Raw genomic sequence first — 25101 nt, 5'->3', positions numbered from 1 at the left:
TTTAGTGCAGCTTCACCATAACTGTGTCTGCAGGAACTGCGTTCTCCAGAATTACCCAAGTTCTGGTTTATTTTGTCCTGTCAGACATACCACAGTGCCCTGCCCAGCAGCAGTCCTGGAACACATCTGTGGCCACTTTCTTTACTTAGCTCTTTTCTTCTTTGCTCCAGATTTTTCCTTGCCTGTCTCCTTCTCTCCTTTTCCCTTCAAATACTTCTCAAGCTCGTGGTAGGGGCCAAGGAATCTGCGGACCATTGTACCTTTCCACCAGGCCTGCACCTGGAAGTGAGGGAGAGAGAGGCCTGAGGGGAAATCACTTGCTGGGGTACCTGGTACAGCTCAATGCCTGGAAAGTCTTTCCTGTGCTCCCCAGCCCCAGAAGGGAATCCCCAGCCCATACAGCAGCCTTTGGTCCTGTGCTGGTTGTGCCAAAGGCATCCATAGCTGGCCTGAGGGCGCCTGTTGCTGGTGGCAAGTGAAAAGCAGGGGCACTACTCCGTGACCCTCCCTGTATCACCTGGGCAGTGATATTTGCAGGAGACTGGCTGCTCCCCTTTCATTTCCCATCTCAAACCTGCAGCCACATGCTGGCTCTGAGTGTGCCCAAGCAAGAGGAACAGGCTTTATCCTTTGCTTTTGCCACCACACACCAGCCAGCTTTCTTAGGCTGTTTTCTGCCTGGACAAAGCTGTGGCACAGATTATTAACTCTCAGCTGCTGCTGCTGGAGCAGCACTGCCTCAGCTTTTCTCCCCTTTACCTTCACAGCACTCTTCAGCTCCAGGGCTTCCTGCTCTCTTTGTTTCCTCTTGGTCTCCTTGTCTGTCCGGTCAATGATGATGGTTGTCTGGAATGTCAGGCACTGCAAGAAAGCACAGGGATGGCAAAAGCCATGACAAACACATCCCCTGAACTGCACAGCCATTGCCAGGGCAGGGCTCACCTGGACCCTGGTGCAAGGATTCTTTCCCACTGCTGCCTACAGGTCTCATCCTTACTACACACTTCCCACAGCCCTGCCAGGACTGCTCAGGCCCATGGGTTGTGGTGTCCCTCTGCACCAGGGAGCTCCAGGGCAGCCCAGGGATAATGTGTGAGTGGGGGCTTTCCTCCCCACCTCCATTATTTGATCTTTCCTAAATCCAGATGGCAAATGTTGCTCATTACCACTGTCAGTCCTCAGGCACTTGGAGCTGCTGCTAAAGTGAAACCTCTCACGGCCTGGATGTAATTAACCCCCTGATCCTGTGCTGTAAAATGGCTGGCTGATGGCTTCCCAGGCAGCAGCTGGTGGTGGGGAGGACACTTGGTCCCCCAGGCCAAGCAGCAGATGATCTACAAACACACTTGGGACACTGAGATGACAGTGTACAGAGTGAAAAATGAGCCCACATCCAGCTCCATCCCATCGTTTCCAAGCCACGGACGGTAAGGAATGTTTACAAGTAAATTCCTTCTGGTTTCAAAGCACACATTTTTCTAGATGCTTTTCTCTGTTCTGTGCTGCTGCTCTGCTGTGATCAGAGCTCAGCAGTTAACCAAGAACCCAGTAGGGCAGGAATGGTTCTACCTAGAATCAGCTCCCTGATGACAGCTCTGTGCAGCTGGGAGTGTGTGTCTGCAGGAAGGCATGAGCTTCCAGTCTCAGCCTGTCTTATCCTGATCTTCCTGGAAGGAGCAGATTTGTTCAGACTCAGGCAGCAAAGTAAGGTGAGGCATACTGATGGGATGGGACAGTAGCTCTGCCCCTCACAAAGGCTGTCAGTAGCTCTCTCATTACTTGCTGGTATTTGAAAATAGCTATAGGGGAATCATCATCATCCCTCCTTAATGTCAGGTGGCAAACAGAAGACGGCATCTCAGCCATTGTCTTCCCAAGACAAGAGCCATAATCACAGCCTATGCCTCAAAAAAATTACTGATTTTTTTTTCTGTGGTCCTGGTTCCTTATCCACATAAGTGTAGGAAAAAGCCCAATGCAGTTTTGCATGGCTGAACATTGAGATGCTGATGTCTTACCTCCTTGGCAAATCTCTGCATTGTTTCCAAGTTCTCTGCTTTTAATGCTCTTAGATCATCCAGTTCTTCATCTTTTGCAGCAGTGTCTTTTTGATACTTCTCTATCCAGTATTCCAGCTTCTCTTTCACCTTCTGCATGGGGAGAGTGGTGCTCAGCAGGGTGCAGAGAGGGCACAAGTGAGAGGTTGGCTACTATTACATAGCCTGCTTTCAGGATGGGGGTGAGGGACCTGTAAATTGTCAGTGCATGGTCAGTGTGTTCTTCTCATCTTGAAAGCATCAAACCCCTAAGACTACTCATAAATTACTGCAGGGCAGTAATTTTGTGCAGTCAGTTTGGATGAAGCAAGTGACAGCCAAAAGCCATTTGTTGTGCGTATACAGAAGGAGGGGGATTTAAAAAGCACAGTTTGTCAGTGGGAGAGCTTTTATCCTCTGCCTGACTCTCTACCCACTTTCTGGATTAAGCTCAGCACACCAGGAATAAGGTCTCAGGGGACAGCACTTCACACTATTTCAGGTTGTGAACTTGGCTTTGTGTTTGTGAATAGGGCAGGTGTTTCTGAAACAGTCACCCAGATGACTTCCTCCTATTCACCAATAACTTCTCCATAGCAACCACCGTGATTGCTTCCATGGAAAAATAATCTGAGGAAAAGCATCAATCTCATTACAGCATCACAGCTGGACACACAAGGGGGATGGAGGGCATGGCCATCCTCCTGTCTGTGGGCCCCTGCAAAGCCAGCAGCTGCTGTCTGAGCACTGAGGGGCTGCTGCTGGGCCGGCTGCTGGAGGGCAGCCAGGCTCAGCATGTGCTGGGGCAGTCCCCTCGCTGGGAGCATTGATCAGACCAAAGCTCTGGGGGGCAGAGCACACTGTTCAACTGCTCACAAGATACAGCACTGGTTTGCACTCAAATGACATCTTTAAAAAACTATTATCTCCTATTAAATTCTGTACTGGCAGTGACCTCAGGTACCCTGCAGCAGTCCAAGTTTTCTTCTCATCATACCATTTATGAGAGGCTTTGCAGCATTATTCACTGTCAAGTTATTCACTGTTAATGATAGGAATGCTCTGAATCAACACCACAAGGACATTCATGCTGCTGAAAATGAGTACAATAGTTGTGAGTTAGCAATGATCCCTAACTCATCCTCAGATAAGGCTGGACTGGCAGTTAGTGTTATTCCCTCCCCAGTATCCCTCCCCTCTGTGCAGCCCTTACTTGGCCCCTTACTTTGGGCTCTTCACTGTGGTGCTGGGAGCCCCAGTGACTGCCAAGAAGGGTCTAAATAAAATTTCAGTTAGCCAAATACAACTATCTGAGAGAGGAAAAATCCATAACACCTGAATAAACAATGTAATTTACTACATGAACCCTAATTTTAAGGAAATATATCTATATGTAGCAAATCCCAAGCCTTGGAGAGCTGGGTTAATTAGGATTTGAGGACAAGTAATCATTCAAACTGCAGCAGTCGTGAAGCTGGTACATTTGATGGAGCAGTAACTGTTTTCCTTTGGGCACTAATCAATGATATGGTGTTTATAGGTTGCTATTTTAAGCATTGGCTGACAGTCACACATACCTGATACTCTTGCATGAGGAAATTTTCAGTCTCCATGTGAAGTTGAATCTCCTCATCAATTTTGCTCTTCAAATTCTGTGATCAGAGCAGACAGAACACGTGTGAGACAATGTTGGTGTGTATGTGTGCACACACTGCTGCTGAAAGCTGAGTAAAAGTGCTGGAGCTCTGTGTAGTCCACAGACATTTTTTCCACTGATAAAATCAGCCAAGGCAGTCCTTGCTCCCGGGCCATCCATGAAAAAGGGACAATTAGATCAGACCTTGATCAGTCAAAAAAAGATGCTTGCAAAACCAGAACAATTTTCTAGTCCTGATGACCTTAAGGCCTCAGAAGCAGCTCTATCTGTATAATCTGCTGGGGGCACTGCTGGGAGCTCAGGTTGTTAATACCTTTGTAACCACCCCTTTGGATATACTTCTGGGTCTGGTCTTCTGGCCATGGCATTGCTTGAAGCATTCCCTGTCTCCCAAAGCCATGCCATCCTTGTTGTTGCTGTTTGCAGCATCTTACAGAGAAACAATAGGAGAGATAAAGGTGTGTGACCCCAATGAGTTTCCTGATCCAGTTCAAACAGCTGTGCTGGTGACTGTAATGGAGAACAGAGAGGGCATCTGGGGAGTGAGGGAGGGAGGGCTCTTCCCTTAATAGATGGAGATGCCTTCCAGTATGGGCCACGGGGAAGGGCTTACCTGGATTTCCTTCTCCAGGGCATTCTCTGCACTGCTGCACTTTTTCTGGGTTAGTTGGATCTGGAGATCTGTGTTTTTCTTCATGTAGTTGTTCTCTGTGTCCACTATGGCCGTGGTCTCTTGAAGCTTATCTTTGAGGCAATCAATAACCTTATCTCTGCTCTAGTGGAGACAAAAGCAGCACAAAAGCAAGCCTGGAGGCTGAGGTCAGCTCACCTTTCTTAATCTCTCCACTCCCTGATAAGGTCAGAAGAGAAAGAGCTATAGGCTTCACTTTCCCTGAATGTTGCTCCATTTCAAGGAGCATTTCAAATGTTAGTTTGATCTGTCACCCATATAGACAGCAACAAACCCACCAGCAAGGAGTGATTGCCTCTGGAGAGAGTGGACTGAGGAACAGAATGGGACAAGAAGGCAGGCCTGCTCTCTGGTCAAGAAATTGATTCAGTCATGCTTAGGATAAATGTGAATAAAAGCCAAAGAATTCTAATCACCTAAAGTTAGGCTTTACTTTTACTATCTCAGTGAGTGAGCATCTGTAAGAGGAGGATAATGCCTCAGCCCCACAAAAGCCAAAGTTTGTTATCCTAAAGTATACTTTATTCCTTGGATTTTTTTTTTTTCTAGTTATCCAGCAACTGTATAAACACAGCCTTAGGAACAAGTGCAAATATAATGCTGACTTGCTCGTATTTTCAAACAGTTCTTTCTTGAAATCTTACCAGGTAGATGGTGCCCACTTCATTATGAAAACATACACCCAGGGCAAGGAAGCAGTGTCAAGGAAAAGCTGGCTATGAGGTCTCAGCCTCTCTCCATGCCTTGCTCTGCAATGGAGCTGAGCTTTCCTGGGGCAGAAAGCTCAGTTTTCTGTTCTCTAGAGTTCTCCCATGGGCTAGAATCCTGAGTGGTTTGTCCAGCTTTTGGAGCATGCTCAGGAAGCAAAGTGCATTTTCTTGATTTGGGATTGCTGTTTTGTTTGCTCCTTTTTAATTAATTTATTTGAGTAACAGATAAAGGTTCATTACCCTGGGGTTGGAACTTGGTACAAATGCCTGTAAAATGAAGACTTTTTTACAGAGTCAAAAAGGTCATCAAAGCTTCCTGTGTAATTATGCAAGATCAATGTGAATGCACCCAATGTGAATGCATCCATTACAGCCTTTCTCTTTGCTTTCCTGCCATGCTGTGGTGGGTTTGATATTCATCAGCCAAACCTTCATAGCTGAAGATGAAATACCAAAGTGCTGACATTTTTTGAAGCCCACATATCTTGTCTCTGAAGCACCTCACATTCCTTAGGTGTGTAAACATGGAAAAATGCCATAGGAAGGAGCCAGCTCAATAGTGCTGTGTTTGACAGCCCTTGCAGCATGACTCATTTGGAAAAGGTCTCCTTATGAGAAGAATTTGGAACAGTTAATAGGAAAGTACTTCCTTCTGCACCCCTTGTCATACATAGGAAGAGTAGAGTACATTTATGAGGCTCAGGATAATTGGGGCCTTGGCTGATGCCTTTTTTGTGGGTTCAAAGATGTTCACATGTTTTTGAATGTTTCAAACACCAGATACTATTTTTATGGCCATATCATCGTATGACTGCAGACAGGTACAGACATGAGCTGTTTGTGCCTCATTAAGGTTTCTGCTCATGGCTTTTATTTTTCCTGGCATGGAATTTTGGTGGCCATTGGCAGGAGTTGTGTTCCTGGTCAGTGATCAGGGGATGTGAGTGTACCACTCTATTTTGAGATTGTCTTCCTGGGTCATAGTGGAATCATGCCTAACTGAAGAACCAGCAGAGAGACTGAGGAGATGCTAATTAAAAAAAAGCAAACCCACAACTTTTTGTGGCGCTGAGGCTCAGGGAAGTCAAGCACTGCTGATGTCAGTGTGTTACTGCTATCTGCTCAAGATCTGCAAACTTGCCAGAAAATAAGGGTTCAGCCTAGGTTACAAAGTACTCAGAGGGTTGGGGCAGAGCATGAACTTCTCACCAGGTTATTTTCTTTTTCATTTCACATTTTATTAAAGAAAAAAGTGCTTTTGATTCTTGTGCCCCAGGCCTCAGCCGGGATGGGGGCCCATCTGCTCTTGTTTTCTCTGGTGAATGGCGTGTCTGTGGTTTGGATTTGGTCTGCAGGGTTGTAAAACATGCTGGTTTAGAGGTGGGGAGTCTGGGGGCTTGGTTACACAATCTAAAGCAGACAGGAAGTGAAATGCAAAACCCACTGGTGGTTTACAGCAGCATCTGCCTGGCCAAGGAATGCCAGCTGCAGACGTGAGGGCAGCTCCTGCTGCAGGACCTGCAGAGCTGGGGCACATTTGGGATTTAGCTGAAGGCAGTAAATGCCCACTAGCTGTGGGTACCATCTGCAGAATGTACTGTTCCCTGAACTTCAGGGACAGTAACTGGGAAAATGAGTTAATATTTATTCATTCTGGTTTATCATAGCAATGGTCCATGCCAGGACACGGAATGCTTTCATAGCTGGTGCAGTAAATCTCTGGGCTGCTTACTTGGGATGACTTCAGCGTTGAATCTGCCAAACCAAATTGTCCCTCATGTCCAAAACTATCAGAAAACTGGCAGAGACACAGATCAAAACCCAGGAAATAATTGTCAGGAGCCAGTCTGCTTCACAAGCAGGTAAACAGGCTGATTTTCTCTGATCTCTCAGCTCACAGACATCAGCTCAGGGGCCTGTCTGCTGTCACCTGGTGCCACTGGAGTCATCCCCACAGATGCTGTTTGGCTGCAAAAGCAGCTGCACTTAGCTGAAAACCTTATCCACACTCCTGTGTTTTCATTTACTTTGATTTATCTGTCTCGTAGTGCCACCAAGCTCTTCCACAGCAATTAGTGTTTATAGTCATAAAATACAGCTGGTTACAAAAATAGCCCACAGGAGTAAACAGTCTGAGGAATTCTCCAGCAGTGCAATGCTGCCCATTTGGCAGGGGAAGGAGTGCTGTGCTCTGTGCTGACAGAGGCCTTGCTCCCACACTGAGTGCTCAGAGCTCAAGGCTGCTGGCAGCTGTGGCATCTCAGCTTGCAGGGCCTGGAGATGTGCTTGGATCCACACACCTGCTGCAGCCTGGGCTCGCTCCCTGAAACCACAGCAGGCAGCCCTGCAGGCACTTCAATAGGGCTTTGCCTGCATCACTGTCTCAGCTCCAGAACACCCCCAGGGAATGTCTGTGCCCAAGGGACAGCAGGGCTGGCTGTCACCTGGCATGGACAGAATGTTTCTGCAGCCCTTGGCCAGCTCAGCACCAATGCCAGCAGCTGCAGGAGAGCCCCTGGAGGGGCAGTTTGCTGGCAGAGGGAGCAGACCTGTTGGCAGCAGCACTCCTGTGGAAAACCCTGCCCCTCTGGAGCCAGCTTTGGATCTAGTGCACTAGCTCCAGGTCCTGCAGTGCTCCTTGGGGCTCTGCCAGCAGTGGAGCTCAGGACCATCACAAAACTTGTGCCTTCTGCTGTAATCATCCTGTGCATATCTCCAGTAGAAACATGCACCAGTGGGTGTGTGTATGTGTTTTAAACATTCCACGGAACACTCTGTTGATGCATTTGTCCTCCTGGGAGAGGAAAAGGGAAGAAACATTATGGGTTTTAATCTTACTACTAAAAGCATGACTGAATGATGCACTGATACAGTGGATCTGGGTGTGTTATGAGAACTGACAAAGAGTTAAAGTTACAGATCTGTTTTCACTGCTACTGTGGTGCAGTGGCTTGGCTTTCTGTCTGTCTGGTAGCTGTAACATTACTGCTTGTTATAAAATGACACCACTACCTGCACACATGTATGACATAAGTACACCACAAAACCTACAGGACATAAAAAGACTTTGGGTGAAGAACAATGAAGGAATGCTAAATTTTACATTCCTAAATTTTTATCTTATGCTGCATAATCCTATATGATATGAATATGTTTCAAAAGTTGCACAGGTTGCTGTTACTTGTCCAGGAAACCAGAGAAAGTATTTTTATAGAAACTATGAAATGAACACTGCAGCAGGAAACAGACCCCCTGCAGCCAAACCTGAGCTACCACTGCTGCTCTTGCACAGAGAGGTAAGAGCAAAACCAGATGCACCATTTCAGCTCCTTTAGAGACATCAGTGCTTTTCAAGAGAAAACAAAATAAAGAACATTTAGCATTTGATTTGTGTTCCATTAGAAAGAAAAATGAGCTGAGCAGGCTAATACACTATTAATTAGCATCTTATTAAGAGGTAGAAAGGCTGAAAATACAAATTCACAGCAACATGAGTGAGACAAAGGCCGTGTTTTTCTGGTTCCAGGATTAGATTTGCTCGCTTTTGTTTTCTCAGCCATGTAGGCTTTTGTCTATAGGTCTGTGCATTATTATTGTTGTTCAAAGTACTCCTAAGTCAGTGAAGCTGTATTTTTGTTTTTAATTAGTTGGCAAGGTGACAAATCATGCAAGTGTCTGTAAAACTGCCTATGGGAAAATCCCATATGAAGCAAATATAAATTATTCTCCCTTGGGAGACACAGTGAGACACCATTATTTTTGGCACAGGAGGAAAGCAGTACTTTAAAGTAGTCTTGTCTTTGATTTATCAAAGCTGAAACTATAAGGAAGCTCAGAAAAGGACTTTTAAGCTTGAGATATTTTTTAAAAAATCTCAGATAAGTGCAAATCCCACTTAATGAGGCAAAACACAAGAATTAGCACTGAAAGGACAAAAAGAAGACCCACCCTCTCAGCACAGGAGCTACACACATTTTTATGACTGCAGGAGGTAGGAGGTGGCCCCCTGACTGTGGAGTGCCAGGACATTGCTGCTGGTACAAGTCAGGATGATTACAGCCCCTGGGAAGGCATTAAACCAGGACTGGGTATGTATATTGTGTGCACGGACATGGTGAGGTTTGAAGAGCACTACAGAGATAGAGAAGTATCTCATAACATTCACCAGCCTGGGGAGTGGGAGAGCAGGAACTTCCCAGGAGCCATCAGAGTCTGAGTGAGAAGGCACAGTGTGAGAAGCAAATAGGTCCCCCCTGTATTTACAATTAAATTTTCCACTGTGTATGCATCCAGGCTGCCAACACAAAACCTTTGTGCTCTACAAACCAAATTTCACCAGCATGTCTGGAGCTTAAAATTCCTTTCTGTAGTCAACTATATCCCGGCTTGATTACTCTCCACACTTTTGTCCAAAGACAAAACTCAGTGACACCAATTCTTTCCTCAGATGCCCTTGCTGTCCTCTTGCTCACTACTGAACCAAGTGTCAGATTTTTGTTCCTTCCCCCAGGCCCTGTACAGCTCTGCCCCAGCTTGCCTTCTGCTTGTTGGCTATCACACATCTCCTGCCTCAGCAGGGCCAGGCTACATTTCCATGTTGAATGAGCATCCAGTCTGAGCTGTCTGGTGAGCATCAAAGTGACCAGTGATAAGCTATTCAACTGATCTGCACTAGTGTAGCAAGTTTTCTATTTCCAGAATGCCCCAGATTTACTGTGCATGCACACACCCTTTGCATGATGCAGACAGAAGGGCTGAAGCTTTCCAGAAAGATTAGGTTGACAGCATATGTGCAATAACATTGATCTGCCCTTGTGCAGGCATGTTTGGGGTTTTCTGATGTCTGGAAGCCTAGAAAATAGATTAATAGAATGACACTTTCCCCAGATGAAAATGTAGGTAGAAAAATAGCCTGCCCCTATGATAGGTGTCTTTCTCACTCCCTTTGGCACACTTCCTTCTGTGCCAAATGATCTGTCATTACTGAGTATGACAGGACCTTAGATACTGTTATCTGTAGATAACCTCTTTCTTACTGATTGCAGTATCTGTGCTTTGTCACTCCCAGTAGAGTTTTTGGGATATTCTAATTTGACCACGGTCTCTCATAATTATGAGCATTTTGAGCTCCCATTTGAAAATTACCTGACACTGTTCTTGAAGTCATCAGTGGGCTTATTCCAAATACAAATCTTTATTGTAATTATTCTGCTTCTGTACTCTTAAGTGGTGGCTCATTGTGTATGGCCATGGCCTCCCTGAGTGCTGGGCAGCTTCCTAACAGGCTTCCCCCTGGCAAGATGCCCAGTGCTAAATGCTCTCACCTGAAGGTCTTGGCCAGTTTGTTTCTTGACTTCTTGCAGCTGTTTCTGGAGTGTCTTTATGTCCTTCTTTCCTTTTTCCTCCCTGAGGTGGGAAAATACAATCGCTTGAATATATCAAAAAAGACAAGAGCTGTTTACCTAGAAGGAGAACTTCCTGTCTCCTGATACATTGTGGTAAGATAAACAAAGACTTCTCACCATAACTACTGACTTGGTCAGTAAATCCTGAAAGAAGAGGTGCACAGACTGAGCAAGGCAGATGGGAACAAAAGGGAGAACAAGCCAAAAAAAAAACCAGGGGATGCTCTTATTGAAGGCCTGGAATGGATTTGAGGATGATGCAATTATTATAGCAGAGATGGAAGATGCCTGTCATTGAGTCACAGTTTCTACATTTAGGCAAAAATGCCTGAGATTCTATGCAAAAGCAAGCCTGAGCAGCAGAGAGTGCCAAATTATGTTATTATGTATATGAGAATGTTATTTCTTTCATGTCAGACCTAAAATCTTCCAAAGAGTACTGCCCCAGATTCTGAGATCCATGAAGGGACCTGAGTGAACCAAAAGCTAGAGAAGTGTTCATCTGTCTAAAACAAAACAGATGCAGTAAATATTCTAGGTATTATTCTCTTATTTCACTCAGAGTTCTCTCTTAGATTTTATGCTTTTGGTTAGTTTTAAAACCAGTTAGTCCCTGAAACTCTGTATCCTATTCCAACCTTACAATCACACATTCATTACATTTTCAGAGTCCTTATCTGGGTGACTGATGAACAAAAGCTCCTGATAAGGAGTGTCCCATCATCTCACTGCAGGTGGCTTTCAGAACAATGTATTTACTCAAAACGAGACAAGTATTTATTATCTTGAAAGACAGATCAAGTTCATTCCATTAAAAGAATGTATAGTACAACATGGCTAGATATGATTGACAGAAGGGGATTAAAAGGATTATGTCCAATCTGATTATAATTTGTCTGGTCTTTTCTACCTGTCAGTATTGGATAGTTACTCCACAGACAATTGCCAATCTCATTCTTGCTTTCTGTCCCTTCCATGGATAAACAATAAATCCCTTGGTTTTAGGCAGTGGAAGTGGAAGAGTTGGGTTTCATGCTTGAAGTCACACATTGCACTGAAGCTGGCGATTTGCCCTGGAGGCAGATCCCTGAGTCACCACAAGGGCAGTTCCAATAGGTTGGACTCCTGACAAATCATGACTGAGAGCAGCTTTGCTGTGCACCCTCAATGATGGGCCCAAGCTGCTACACTGAGGTATCTTTAAAGTGGTGAAATATTTGTCTGATGACTGCAATTCTGACAGTTTTGGGTTGAATCAGAGGTTTGCATGCTAAAAAAAGAAAAAAAAATACAGACCTCTAGAGCTCAAAAGTTTGAGCTGAGATTATAACAAATGTGTACCCTGGAAGATTTGGGGCAGAAGAGAATCACAGTGCAGTGCCTGGTGGATTAGCCTTAAATAAGACACCTCAGTCACCATCTGTGCTAACCCCTTACTGCTGCTGGGAAAAGGGAGCCTATTAGCATATGGATCAGAGCAGATTCTCCTGGGCATCAGACAGCCTAAAGGCCATATGTTGCTGGCCCTGATTTGAACAGATTCTCTACTGCTTTGGCTTTCACTGGGGACAGAAAAAAAAAGATCAAGGAGCTCCTAAATGACATTATGTTTTAATTGAAATGAGGCATTTGCACTAATTCAGCCACTGGTGTCCACTGTGGTTAAAGCTCAGGCAATTCCTAGCTCAGATCAGAACCATCCACTGTTTCTTTCCAAAGGGGAAAACATGGAGTTTGTAAAGCAAACAGAATAATTCAAGTATTTTATATATTCAATCAATTTTAAAAGGTATCCCTTCTGTATTTTAGCTTTATTGTGTTTTATTTCCTTTTGAACATGTACTGAGTGGGAATGGCTTTCAGCATTTAAACAGGGAAGAACTGAACACAACACTGACCTGATGAGGATGTCATAAAACTTGCCCTTTCTTGCCTTCTCTCTCTCATTAGCATCTGTTAGGCTACTAAATGTTCCCAATTCCTCCATCTTTTTAATAGTGACTGTGATTACATCACTTGCATACTGCCTGCCAGGAAGAAAAGGCACACAACAATACTTTACAGGTGCTGGTAGTACAGTGTTTGGCACTTTTTTCCATTACTGTTTACAGTAAACTGTAGGGAAATAAAAGATCCCTTTTCTGGTCTTACATCCTATCAAACCCAGGAGTGCTTCTCCCACAGTATCTGTTTATTGTACATCTGGATAACTCAGTGTTAGGAGCTGCTTGAAGTTTATATTTTAAAATGCTGCCCTGCATGCTACTCTGGGAAATTGCAAAAAGACACAAACATATCCATGCTGTGCCAGACTGTTGCCATTAAGAAGGCTGCTGGCCTGCAGTAGTGATGACAGGTGGATCTTGGAAAATGAGACCTGGCCATGCAGGGCTTGTCCAGTTTATTGAATGTCATGATGCATGTGGCATTTACATTTTAGTTGCATTTTCCTCATTTGTGTTGAATCTTCCTTAAACCCATTGTTGAAATGACATTAAATGACAGAAGCCAGGATGCAGAAAAATGCATACTGAGCATTCAGCTCCGTAATCTCTTTCAAACCAAAGGCTGCTGGTATTTCTGCAAATCAGGGCACTGGCTTAGGTGCAGGAATAAAGTTTGTTTTAAAAAAGAAAGAAAATCTTTAGTCTTTATATACATTACATTTTCTATAATGGCTATAACTGCCACAGAAGCTTTGTGTGCCCTGCAGAATGACTGAGTTTAAAAACAAGGCTCAGATCTCTCTTTGCATGTGGGATCAGCTAAAGGAACCTGACTCCAGGTACCAGAACATGAGAACTGATTAGTGCCTGGCATGATTTCTACCCAGGCAACCATTATCTACGGGGTGATGTTTTACAGCTCCATTCAAAAAAAAACTGCTGGTCATTAGGTAGCATCCAGAAGCAAGCAAAGGCTGGAACTAAATGGTCTAGGAAGGACACCACTCCTATCCCTAGAGGAACTCCTTTCAGACAGAGACTGATGTACTCTGGCAGTGGGAGAGCAAGGAATTTGTATTTTTGCTTTCAAGAGAGAGACTGAGAACTTTACAGCTCTGAGCATCCCTCACAGATGCTTCACTCACCTGTCAGCATAAATTTTTTTGAGCTTCTCTAGAGCCCGAGTGATGTGTTCTTTGGGCGTTTTGGAAGAATGCTGGGTGCTTTTCTGATCTTCAGTTTTCCCCTGCTGCTGCTCTTGTTTGGTGTTTTTCAGGACTGTTTGCCCACTCTCTTGCTTTGCTGGCATAAGCTCTGGGAAGTTAATACCCAGCTCCTCCTGGATAATTTCTTTTGTTTGCTGGATGGGAATGAAAGGGGATAAGGGAAATAAGAAAATAAAGGAAGAGGGAAAAGGGAATAAGAGAGACCTGCTTGCACATTGCACAGTAGAACTAAAACCTTTGTAACATTATGTGACAGGAAAGAAAATTAGTAATTAACTAGAATGAAGCTATGCTGAGAAGAGCTGATAGTGCATATTACATTTTGCAAAGAGTGGAAGATCAGAAACATTTATGTTGGTTAGTTTTGAGCACACAGTGTAGCTCATTGAAGTTGATGGGCTCAGAAGTCCTAAAATGACAGGACTAGAAAAGGCCTAAAAAGGTGAATTCATTCACTCCAAGAGATGATGGTTCAGACTGTTCTTAATCTGACATGTTCTTAATAGCCTCCAGCAGTGGAGACTACACACCCTCCTGTCAATGCCAGCACCTCACAATTTTCTTTACCATAAGAAAGTTTTTTCTCCTCAACAGTATTTGGACCCCTAAGTAGTTTTCCTGATCTCTAGGCACAGAGAACAAGTTGTTCCCTCCTTTTTTACAGCAGTTTTTACAAAGTGGAAGACTGTTAGCCTGTTTCTACTCCTCCTTCTCTCCATCTTAGACATTTCCCACTGCCTTTCCCTACAATATAATTGTTATAACTAGAGCTGCATGGAAATAATTGCAATAGACTTGTCTGTCTGCTATCTGCTTAGCAGGTTTTTTGAGAGAGTAACAGCCAAGGAAATATAACATAAATTCAAAGGATAAATTCAAAATATTGGCATCTCTCTCCTTCATGGAAAGGTATCTTGTGATTGAGTACAATTTCATCAAAAGAGGAAAAGCCCCCCAAAATGCAAAAGTACACTATAAAATCAGCTAAGCTCTTGCTTCTAGGAAATTCTCTGCTTTATGTGTTATGGATGAAATGCAGGTGTATACACTGGGACATTAAAAGAGAACATTTTCTTGCTTGCTTACCAGCATTTCTGTGGCTGAACACTTCCTAACAGCACTGCTGACTGCAGCTAACACAGACTCTGCCAGCCCCATCCCTGCCCGCAGCTGCCTGCTCCCCACCCTGGCTGCTTGGGGAAGCAGACAGAGAACTCACTGTGATGAAACATTTTCCAGCAAAAAGGAAAAAAAAAAAGTTATTTTTAGCAGCACTAGTTCTCAGTCCGGATCCTTCCACAACCACACACACATTTGTGCCAGCAGAGCAGAGAAAACAAGTGGTCAGGGCAGCAGCTGTGGATGCCAGGAGTACTTCCAAAAAGTTACTTGTCAGGCAAGTCAGGCAAGGCTCTGTCAGAGGTTGGAGGTGCTGCTGCAGTCTGTGAGGGCACTGCAAGGGACTGCCTCATGCTGAGTGTTTTGGACAGCTCTGGGTTGGTGCCTGACTCATCAGTGACTAGAGAAGGAGGCTAAGTGACTATATGCTTAATTTTTGGACTGTTAAATTTACATTAAATTAATCATATACAAAACATACACTGTCCAATAAAAATTGCATTGTTAATTAGTAAAAAAAAGGGCTTAAATAGGTGGTTGGTGACAACTGTACTTCAGAAAGAACTAATTTTGGCAAACAAGCTGCTTTAATATCATGTAGATTTTATGAATGTTCTGATAGATGCTTTTTAAAGTCTGGGAAAGTTCAAGACAGGCAATAACTGAGTTGTCTGTAAACAGCAGGTATTTACACACTAATAATCTACACTAATAATACATAAAAACAAGAAGTTTGTAAACTGCATGTGTTACCATCTGTGTTGTCTCCTAAGTGCTTGTCTGTTGCCCAAAATTCAGCAACTAGAAAGGCTGCCTTCCTCTGGGGCATGCACTGTGTGAAGCAATGTGCAAGAGCATCCAATCCAGAAAATCAGTGAGGTGCTGGCCAACACTGTGATTAATCCTCTCAAAAATGTCATCAACTGAAATTTAGATGTCAGTCTTCGAAGATGCCATTGATTTGTCTGCCTGATAGAACTCCAGGGTACTTTGCAGATACAGATCTTGTACAAATACAATGAAAACAGCCAAATGTAATCTGAGAAACAGGGAGGAGAAGCAAATTACAGAGCACCAAACTTAGCAAGTAGCTTCCCTAAGCTATTTTTTTCCGTTTGTTTCTAAATTGTTTCCTCCTCAAATTGTTTTGAAATCTTTAAGAACACAAGTAGGGTTTCTAACCTGTGAGAAAGCTGTGTTCTAAGCCATGACTTGGTGAAAATGAGCATCTGTGATTGAAGAGAAAAGCAAAGGTGTTTTCTCTGTAATTTACGTGTGCCTTCAGTAGATCTATCAACCTGAGTCTGTGTGTCTGAAGAGGACAACGCCTGCTGTCCCAGAGATATGCTCTTTCTGTGTGTTTTGCTGCTGGCACATAAGAGAGGGAGAAGCATCCTCTGGGAGCAGTTGAGGCCGGCTCCCAGGAGTCTTTCAGGGGAGCAGTGCCCTCTATGGCACAGTCTCAGCATCGTTCCCGCCCTGAAATTCACCGTAACTCCAGGGGCTGCTGCTGTGGCTTTGCCTGAAAAGGTAATACCCCAAAGGAAGCACGTAGAAAAATTTGATTTAACTTCCTCTGGCATTCTTAAGTGGTACATTAGACAGAGTGAACATCATTAGATGTCAAAACTCAGACCCCGGGGTTTATTTACATCCTGGTTGTGAACTTTTTTCTTGAGTTCATCTTAAAAAGGTTTCAAACCTGCTAGAACTGGAAAGAGCCTGCTGTGTCACTTATAGACCACAGTACTTAGAGCCATTTACCCCTCAGGATGGTCCCATCCTGATTCCTATGTCTAATTGCTACCAGAAATGTCACACCACCTTCCTCCACAGCAACAAACCCCTGCCTGAGCATTAGGAATTCTCTGTTCTCCATATCTCTGCCCAACCATCTTAGCTATGATGCCTATAAGAAATCAACTAATAATTAATGATCACTGAGAAAGGGTAGTTACTAATCCATTTTGAAGTGCATCTTTCTTAATACATTATGGAAACAAAAGGATCTTTGGCATGGACCTGGAGAGGAATAGAATTAACCTGGCTTTGAGTACTTTGAAATAACCTATACATTTCTACTTTTAAAATAGCTCTGTATCTACAGAAGAACCTACATATGTTTTGCTTCCTTTTCTCCAATTCTTTGCTTATTGTCTAACCACTGAGATTTTAAAATTATAATCTTAGGAACCTCATCTTGGATCAGAAGAATCCTTTGCAAAAATTCTTGACCAAGGCTTCTCAGTCATGCTGCAATATAAATATTTAAATCAGGTCACTTCTATTGTGTTTCTTCACCCAAGAGTCATAGAATCACAGAAAAGATATTTGAGGTTTTTTGTTTTTTTTTTTAAATGCTAGTAAAAGATATAAAACCAAGACAAAGAAAAAAAAAAAGATAGGATATACTTCTTTTTCAGCAGTGGCACATACATGGTTGATGTCTGTCTTGTCCTTATGTGGAACTGGCATGATATATCCAAGAATTGTAAGTTGATCCACACAGCTCTCCAGCACAGCACTAAACATCAGAGCTTCCAGATGAGTGATTTTTTCCATTTGTTTAGTCTCTGTGTTCTTGCTAGGAGGAACAAAGATAAAAGATACCAATCAGAAAATGCTGTGGTGTTACTAATGTCAGTAACAGTAGTTTAAACTAAAGGTAGACCCAAATAGCCTTATTTGCAGCCTTACATATACTTCCCTGGCTTTGTTTATAACCTTCCATACACTGTTTATAAGAGGAGCTGTGCTCTGCTAATGGCTGCATTCAGGGACAGTGGGAATGTTTAGCTTTCACAAAACAAAGAGATCCTGGTCCCTCCTACAGCAGATCTGGGTAGACAGGCTGAGAAGGGAATGGGTATGGAGGGCACAAACTGGATGAGGTGCCCCATTATTCAGTTCAGGGGGGAGCAGTGGTTCATAGTGGACTTTGGGAAAGGACAGAAGAAAGGTGCCTTTTTAAAAGAAAAAAAAATCTATGTCCTATAAAGTCTTAAGGGTGAACCTTCATGCTCCAATCATTCCTCAATATTACTGTCTAGCCTTCACACTTTTATGATTCCAGTCCCCTCTCAGCAGAAACTGTTACCGTCTTAAGATGCTGAAAGTTAAACAAGAACCAATATCTGGACTGAGTAAACAATCTTTAACCTTCTGTATTATTTTATTTTAATTTGCAATTCAAACACGAAACTGCTCTGACATACACTTAAGCAGCCCTTTGCCTTGCCTACAGATGGAATATTGTGAAAGCATATCTAAGGAAAAGTGAAAATTCACTATTAATCCAAAAATACCTAAGAAAGCACCTGCACAACAAAGGGAAAATTCTCTGAGAATGGTAATGTTTTGATATGCCATTGGACAATCCCTCCAAAGCCTGTACATACAAACGAGGTATTTCTTGTACAACATGTAGCACAACTGCAGTCTGAGATGGCTGAGATCCTGAGTGTCATTGCAATGGAAGTATCAAAATCTTAATTTGGCTACTCTACCTACAACTGGATTTGTGCCATCTGTAAAACCCTTTCATAAACATATCCTAAGCCTGCAAAATATTACAGCCCAACCTGTAAGCATGCCAAGGAAACACATCAGGCATTCCCTGTTAGCATAGGACATGGCCATATCCTATGAAAATTAGAGGCCTGGATGCAGCTTTGCTCTGCATCACTGGAAATCAGTGATATTTCAAAAGCAAGTGTTTAAAAAGATTCATACTTGCTATAACATTTCTGTAGCAGTTATCATTTGCCCTCCTCCTTTTTGTTGTTTTTTTGAAGAAAACATGTAGTTTACTGGTGGACCATGAAGTTAATTTCACTTGGCAGAAAAGAAGAGCCACTTTTCAGTGCATGTTTATTTGATGTCTGTTGGTACAGAATAAATAAACAAACAAAAGATTCAAACTCAAAACAAACTCAGATTTCTCACATTTGTTTCCTGGCGTCCCTGTCTGTTGCAGGAAGTTGTTTAAAGCAACATGTGTTGAAATGTGCTGGAAGAGGACACAGCTCTCCCTGGGGATGAGGTTAGAAAGTGTGCACAGGGCAATGACTGGGACTGCTCTCAGTAAATCCATAGGAAGGGCAGATACCAGGGAGAGACAGAGGTATTTTAAGTTAAAGGGCAATACTGCTCTGGTTCAAGGGGGAGTAAATTCCCTTAAGCCAGGCAATTGTGATAAGGTTTCTAACTCCTGAATGGATGAAGATACAGAACAGCCTTTCAGCCAAAGTAATGGTAGAGGCATATTGATTTATTTCAATAAGATTGTTTAAATCATGGCAGGAAAACAGCAAAGTAATGATTCTGAATATTATCAATATGCTCACTATACTTGTATTGTCTGTAACCACTTACATCTAATGCCTCTGAGCAAGGCTTTTGATGGTCACCTAGGACAAAGAAGGAAGTGATTTCATCCCTTTGCTTCTGAGATTTTTTTCTCTCTTTTAACTTAATTATAAAAAAAAAAATGTAACAACTTGGGATAGGAATCTGATAGAAGAATTAACAAAAAAAAAAAAAAAAAAGGGCAAATTATCTGTATAGTACACTACACCCATCACTTTTCTTGTCAACCTTGGAATCAATTATAGAAGTGGAGATGCAGTATTTTTAGAAGAAAGTCAGGCAATGTCTTTAGTCAAAAGGCACTAATAAAATATTTTTCAATGTTTTACTTATTTTTATCTTTTTCAGAAATCCATGATCCATATTTTGAGTCTAAACAGCCTAAGAATAATCTATTACATGTGGAGTCATAATGCTAAAAATATGGTGAAAAAAGATGTGTTGGGAGATAGTTGTGACAGATGATTACAGCAGCATTTTTGGAAGAAAAAATAACACATGCAGCTCTCATAGGAAAAAGGACTTATTTGGAAACAAAGGAGGAGGCAACAGCTTTTCCTCTTTTCCATTAGTGGCTTCTGACCAGGAGAGAATTAATTCAGGATATTAATATGTTTCAAGACAGCTGGTAGCTGCAATGTTTTCCTAAAGGCCCTTTGCTGCTTTGTTCCTCCTGTGTATCTTCTCTTACATCCCCATCCTTGCTCAGCAGATCCATGTGCCAAGCCAGTAGGGTCTGGGCTTATGTTAACTTAGACTTGAGAAGGAAACCACTGTCTGTGAATTAGCAAATCCAGGATTTGAGCTCTGGATTTTAGTGTCAGCTCAGTGCCCCTCGGACCATCCACTGGCACCACCCTGCACTGCTGTGTTTGCTGAACTCCCTCATTAAACTTTATTAATAATATTTTTTTAAAAAAAGTATTCCCCCATGAGTTTTGGATGACATTCTTTCCCTGCTGATATAAAGGGAAAGAAAAAACATATCAAGTAATAATTTTTAAAGCAACTATATAAAAGGTCTGGCCTCCTGCTGCTTTGGGGATTGCAACTCCCTCTGCTGTGTGAGAGTCCTGGATGTTCATTTCTCCCACCCTGCTGCCTGATAAAGGAAAATGGGTTCAAGAGCAGCATTTTGTGCAGCATTCCTTGCAGTCAAGAGAAGAGATTCCAGTGAATTCCAGTGATAAATGCACAGCTGAGAGTGTCACATCTCCTTTAGGTCTGTGGGGCAAATGATTGGCAAAGAGAGGTTCTGAATATCCACAGGAGCAGCACCTGAGCCAGAAATCACAAGTACCTTCATTTTTACCAAAGAAAGGTCTCTTGAAAAGCAAAATAGGTGTGGGCTTACCTTACACAGCTCTGCCTCCTGCTAGAAACATTAGGACAGCAATGTGCTCATTAAAAAAAAATAAAGGGGGAGGGAGAAAGGGCAAGGAAAGGGGAGGAATGGAGAGAGGAAGGGGAAGGGAAAGAAAGGGATGGGGATGGGAAAGGGAAAGGGAAAAGGGAAAAGGGAAAAGGGAAAAGGAAAGGGACCATCAAGGTTCCTCAAGGTTTCCCTTCCCTTCACGTTCCTTCCCCTAAATCACTTCAAGCGCTCTGAAAATGCACCTGAATTTCTGGCAGTGTGAGAGAAGTGACAGAAATCGGGAGTGTATAACCCTGACGTGAGCAAATGGGTAAGTACATGCTTCCAGACCTTATTTAGGAAAATAAAGGAATGTGAGACTTGGTTACAGCGATTTCAGTGTCGAAATATGTTTTCTGCCTCCAAGGCGTTATCAGAAATAAAATAAATGTCGAGATGATACATTGGCTCAGGGTAAGAACATCGGACGACGAGCAGGGCCCGGAGCCCACCCCGAACACGGAGGGCTGCTCTCTTCCCCCGCGCTGCCGCTCTTCGGCCCCCTCGGCTCGTTCCACCGCCGCGGCCCGTTTTCACTCGCCCTGCCCAGAGCGTCCCGCGCTCCCCTCAACCTCTCACAGGGATCTGCCCTCATTTCCCCCGCTCCCACTCCCGGTCCCGGCCGCTCCCGCCCTCACCGGGATGCGCCGCCCGTCTCCATGGCAACCACCACGCTCGGGGGCCTCGCAGGGCTGCCCGTCGGGTGCCTGCGCAGCGGGGTGGGGCCGCCCCTCCCGAGATCGCTCTTGCGGGGATCGCCCCCGGGGCACGCGTGCACAGGACAGGGGACGCGGGATACAGGACTGGGGACACGGGACGGGCGATAACTTCCACAACTCGGTGCTGCTCTTTCCGGCAGCGTTCGGGCCGCCCGCTCGGGTCCTGCCGACGCATTTCCCGGCAGGCAGCGTGGCGCGGCTCTCTTTCGCCGCCATCTTGGGGCGCTGCGGGTGAGGTGCAGCGGCGCCGCGGGGTCGGGAGCGGGGTTGGAGGGTGCTGCCCTCGCTGTGGGGCCGCCAGCGGGCTCGGGGCTCCCGGGGCGCGGCGGATGGCGCGATCCGGGGCACAGACAAGGCGGGATGGCTCCGATGTGCGGCGGATGGTCCCAGTCGCGGGTTGGGGCCTTCTGCTGGAGCCGGGCTGAGGTGGCTGCTCTTGCGGGGAGCGGAGGCTCCTGGAGCTCTGGGTGGCTCCCGGGCAGCCCCCGGGTGTTCGGGGTCCCGCTTGCCGGGCCGGGTGGTGATGCCGGCCCGAGGCTTATGGCTGTGTGTCGTTTCCAGGCCTGCCGGGACCGGGTCTGCGGGAGGACACCATGACCGGGAGGTGAGTGAGTGCCTGAGGTGGCTCTCGGCTCGGTGCTGTTGAAACGTTCCTGAGCAGTAGGCAGTGAGCAGTGTTCCTTAGCCCAGTGTCCTGCAGGGCCCCGTTAAACGCCGCTGCTGTGTGTTGCTGTTCTGAGGTCTCTTGAGTTGGTTGTAGCTGCTGTTACGATGTGTTGCGCTTTCCCTGGCCTGTCAGTAAATATCAGTGTGAAATTTATGGGTTTGTTAATCTCCAGTGTACAGTGGAGCTTTGGCATAGACTGTTTTCTTGGGTAAAAGGAGCAATGTGTTTTTCCCATGAGTAAATTTTCTGTTGTGCTACCGAACTTTCTTAAGGATGTAGGGATTAAGTTTGTAACTGAAGGCATTAAATGTGAATACTCTGGAGTTGCCTGGGAAGCTGTCGCTGCCCCATCCCTGGAAGTGTTCAAGGTGGAGCTGGATGAGGCTCTGAGCAACCTGATCTAGTGTGAGGTGGTCCTGCCAACCTAAACCATTCGATGGTTCTGTGAATCAATCACACTTTTATTATCTGTGGTGTCTATGTCCTGTTACACTGTGGCAGGTAGAACTGGGTATCTTAGTTGGATCCTGCTGTATCCTGGGGCGGGTGCTGGATGCCCTTGGCCTAGATGTGTTGTCTGCTCGGTGTGTGGGACAAGTCTTATAATGACTTTATGTGGGCAGTGCCTGAAGAATTGCTGGAGAGTTTGTGCAATGTCTGTCCAGTGGATGTCAGGCTGTTGCTCTGGCTGTTCATTCCTTTAAAGCTACAAATCAGGTGCAGCTCATGCCTTCTATAGCAGTTACTGCAACGCAGGAGACTTCCTGTGGTGTGTAGAAAAAGCAATGTTTACTCATCAGTGTTAATAGACATTTGGAAACACTATCTGCTAATGCTGAAGCATTTGAAACTTAGTATGAAGCCAGTACTGCAGTGCCAGGAGTTTATGACAAGCAGAAAATGCAATGTTCTCATAAGCATTTCATGTTCCACATACTCAGCTTTCCTCTGTTCATTGAACATAAGTATTTGCAGTGATTTGTAAAAGTTGGCTGTTTCCTCTGCTAATTTCTACTGGTGTGGAAGTAGTTTCTCCTGAACCAGCTTGTGATTTGTTTTTATTTTTGTTACTTTGAAGTGAGTTATAATTTGCAGATGTTTTCCATGTCTTTAGGCTGTGGTGCAAGGCCATTTTTGCTGGCTACAAACGTGGCCTCCGAAACCAGCGGGAGCACACGGCCCTTCTGAAAATTGAAGGTGTTTATGCCCGTCAGGAGACAGACTTCTACCTGGGCAAGAGGTGTGCCTATGTGTACAAAGCTAAAAAGTAAGTAATGTTTTATTCTTGTGCTGAATTAGCCAGTTACTGTATTGGCTTTGTAAATGCTAGGAGATAATGATATTACATGATACGTTAGAGAGCGAGTGGGATGAGAAACAAATTTTGCCTAAGCTTGACAAAAACTGAAGGTGGGTTGATGGAGTAAATTGAAGTGGATGAATTTGTGTTAAATACTTTGAACTGTTGAGTTACTTAAACAGTAAAGTGATTTTGTGAAGCCTGGATGAATTTGTATTCTGACTTTTGTGTGTCCATATCTGAGCAACATCTGTTAATTCTCTGGTAGACACGGCACCTTGGAGACAGCTGCTTATTACTTCCACTTCCTTTTTTTTCTCTTGAGTGCTGTCAGAGTTACCTTGAATAAAATTGATCAAACCGGTAATTTGACCACCATCATTTCCAGCATGGTACCTGGCTCTTCATTTAAGGCAATTTCTGCCATCTATCCCAATGGCCTGTTCTTCTCCTGCCTTCAGTGTGTCTGGAGAAATAATGTTGATTTTTCAGTTTCATCATATTAGCAAAAGTGTTTTCCAAATTTTTGAGCTTTGTAAGCTGTTACTAGTTGTCTGGTAGAATTTCTGATAAATTACAAGCTGTAATTACGCCTTTGAAAGGTACAGTGAAAATCCCAGGCTGGGAAAATGTCACAAGTAAACAAAAGTGGATGTTGCTCTAGTTAAAGATGGTTAGGGAGCTAAATTATTGAGAAACCACATTGTCACTGCTGGTGACAGCAGAGCTGTGACTCTTCTGCTGAGCTGTTCTTTGCCTCCTTTTCCCCAGCAACACGGTAACCCCCGGAGGCAAACCCAACAGGACACGCGTGATCTGGGGGAAGGTGACACGCGCCCATGGGAACAGTGGCATGGTGCGTGCCAAGTTCCGCTCCAACCTTCCTGCCAAGGCCATTGGACACAGAATCCGGGTGGTAAGTGGATGTGGTTTAGCAGCAAGATATTTATTGGCAGTTTTTGGGGTGCCTTTTTAATTCCACATAGTATGAGGGAACATTGGAATTCTGGTTTTGTTCTGTTGTTGTTGTGTGTTCAGCATGGCTCAGTGACTGTTTTGGAGCCTGGCTTCCTGTGTTGAGAGGGTTTGTCTCTTTGTCAGGGGTTTGTGTGCTTGCTCAGGTTGTTTGGAAAGGCTCTTCAAATTCCAGGACTCAGCTCCTTTCCAAAGCTGCCTTGATTTCTTTTCCACCAATCTGTTCTGTATATTTTTGCACCCTTCTACTCCTCTACCTGTTTGATTTTTCCCTTACCTCCCAAATGTTTTAACTGAGGACAGTGCTGTCCTGTCATGGCCCCTCCCACCTGTTCCCACTGTTAGCATTTTAGCCACAGGGCTTCATTGGGACTGTCCTTTTAGGTTTCTCACCCAGAGCTGTGATGTAACATTTTCATAGTGATGTTGTCAAAAGGAGTACAAGAGGGGTGTAGTCCTTCCTGTCTTTCTCCTGTGCCTTAGAAAAAGCACAGTAGGGGCAGCACAGATAATTCCTGAAATCCAGAGCCATGGGAACTCTTGTTGGTGCACAGGAGGGCAGGCTGCCACAGAATCTGTGCCACCATGAAGTGCTCCTGCAAGTCTTTCTCACACTCTTCTGTATAAATTGGGGATTGCTTTAATAGCAGTTGAAGAGATTCATGGTCTAGATTGTAACTGCAAAACTCGTGTTTGATTACAAGATTTCTAACGTGATTGTCTGGTTTTGTGTTTTACAGATGCTGTATCCGTCTAGGATCTAAATTTTTATTCAAAATAAAATGGAGAATCTGTTTAACTTTTGTATATTTCTGGTTTTATTGCCTCCACCAATTTTTAGAGACCTCTTTCTCAGTAGTGTATCAGA

At 44.2% G+C, this 25101-nt stretch overlaps 2 protein-coding genes across 3 annotated transcripts; one reads left to right on the top strand and one right to left on the bottom strand.

Moving 5' to 3' along the window:
• IQCG (IQ motif containing G) lies at window positions 1–21313 on the bottom strand. The gene is made up of 10 exons (XM_009089437.4): window positions 21211–21313; window positions 17227–17374; window positions 13591–13805; window positions 12398–12526; window positions 10419–10500; window positions 4307–4468; window positions 3614–3688; window positions 2019–2150; window positions 760–861; window positions 1–279 (listed from the first exon to the last, which is right to left on the bottom strand). The coding sequence occupies exons 1-10, from the start codon at window positions 21231–21233 to the stop codon at window positions 142–144; spliced, it is 1206 nt and encodes a 401-aa protein (XP_009087685.3). The 5' UTR covers window positions 21234–21313; the 3' UTR covers window positions 1–141.
• Window positions 21314–21399: 86 nt separating this feature from the next.
• Window positions 21400–25032, top strand: RPL35A (ribosomal protein L35a). 2 transcript variants are annotated; one of them, XM_009089121.4, is made up of 5 exons: window positions 21400–21522; window positions 21853–21895; window positions 23073–23225; window positions 24030–24174; window positions 24974–25032. In XM_009089121.4, exons 2-5 carry the CDS (start codon window positions 21885–21887, stop codon window positions 24995–24997), a joined length of 333 nt encoding a protein of 110 aa, XP_009087369.1. In that variant the 5' UTR covers window positions 21400–21522; window positions 21853–21884; the 3' UTR covers window positions 24998–25032. The 2 variants fall into 2 exon arrangements, with proteins under 2 accessions (XP_009087369.1, XP_009087368.2); XM_009089120.4 differs by having other exon boundaries at window positions 21488–21527.
• The last annotated feature ends 69 nt before the right edge of the window (window positions 25033–25101 follow it).

Source organism: Serinus canaria, chromosome 9 (assembly GCF_022539315.1).
Source record: "Serinus canaria isolate serCan28SL12 chromosome 9, serCan2020, whole genome shotgun sequence".
In the NCBI taxonomy this organism is placed as follows: domain Eukaryota; kingdom Metazoa; phylum Chordata; class Aves; order Passeriformes; family Fringillidae; genus Serinus; species Serinus canaria.
This window is presented reverse-complemented; position numbering and strand designations above follow the sequence as displayed.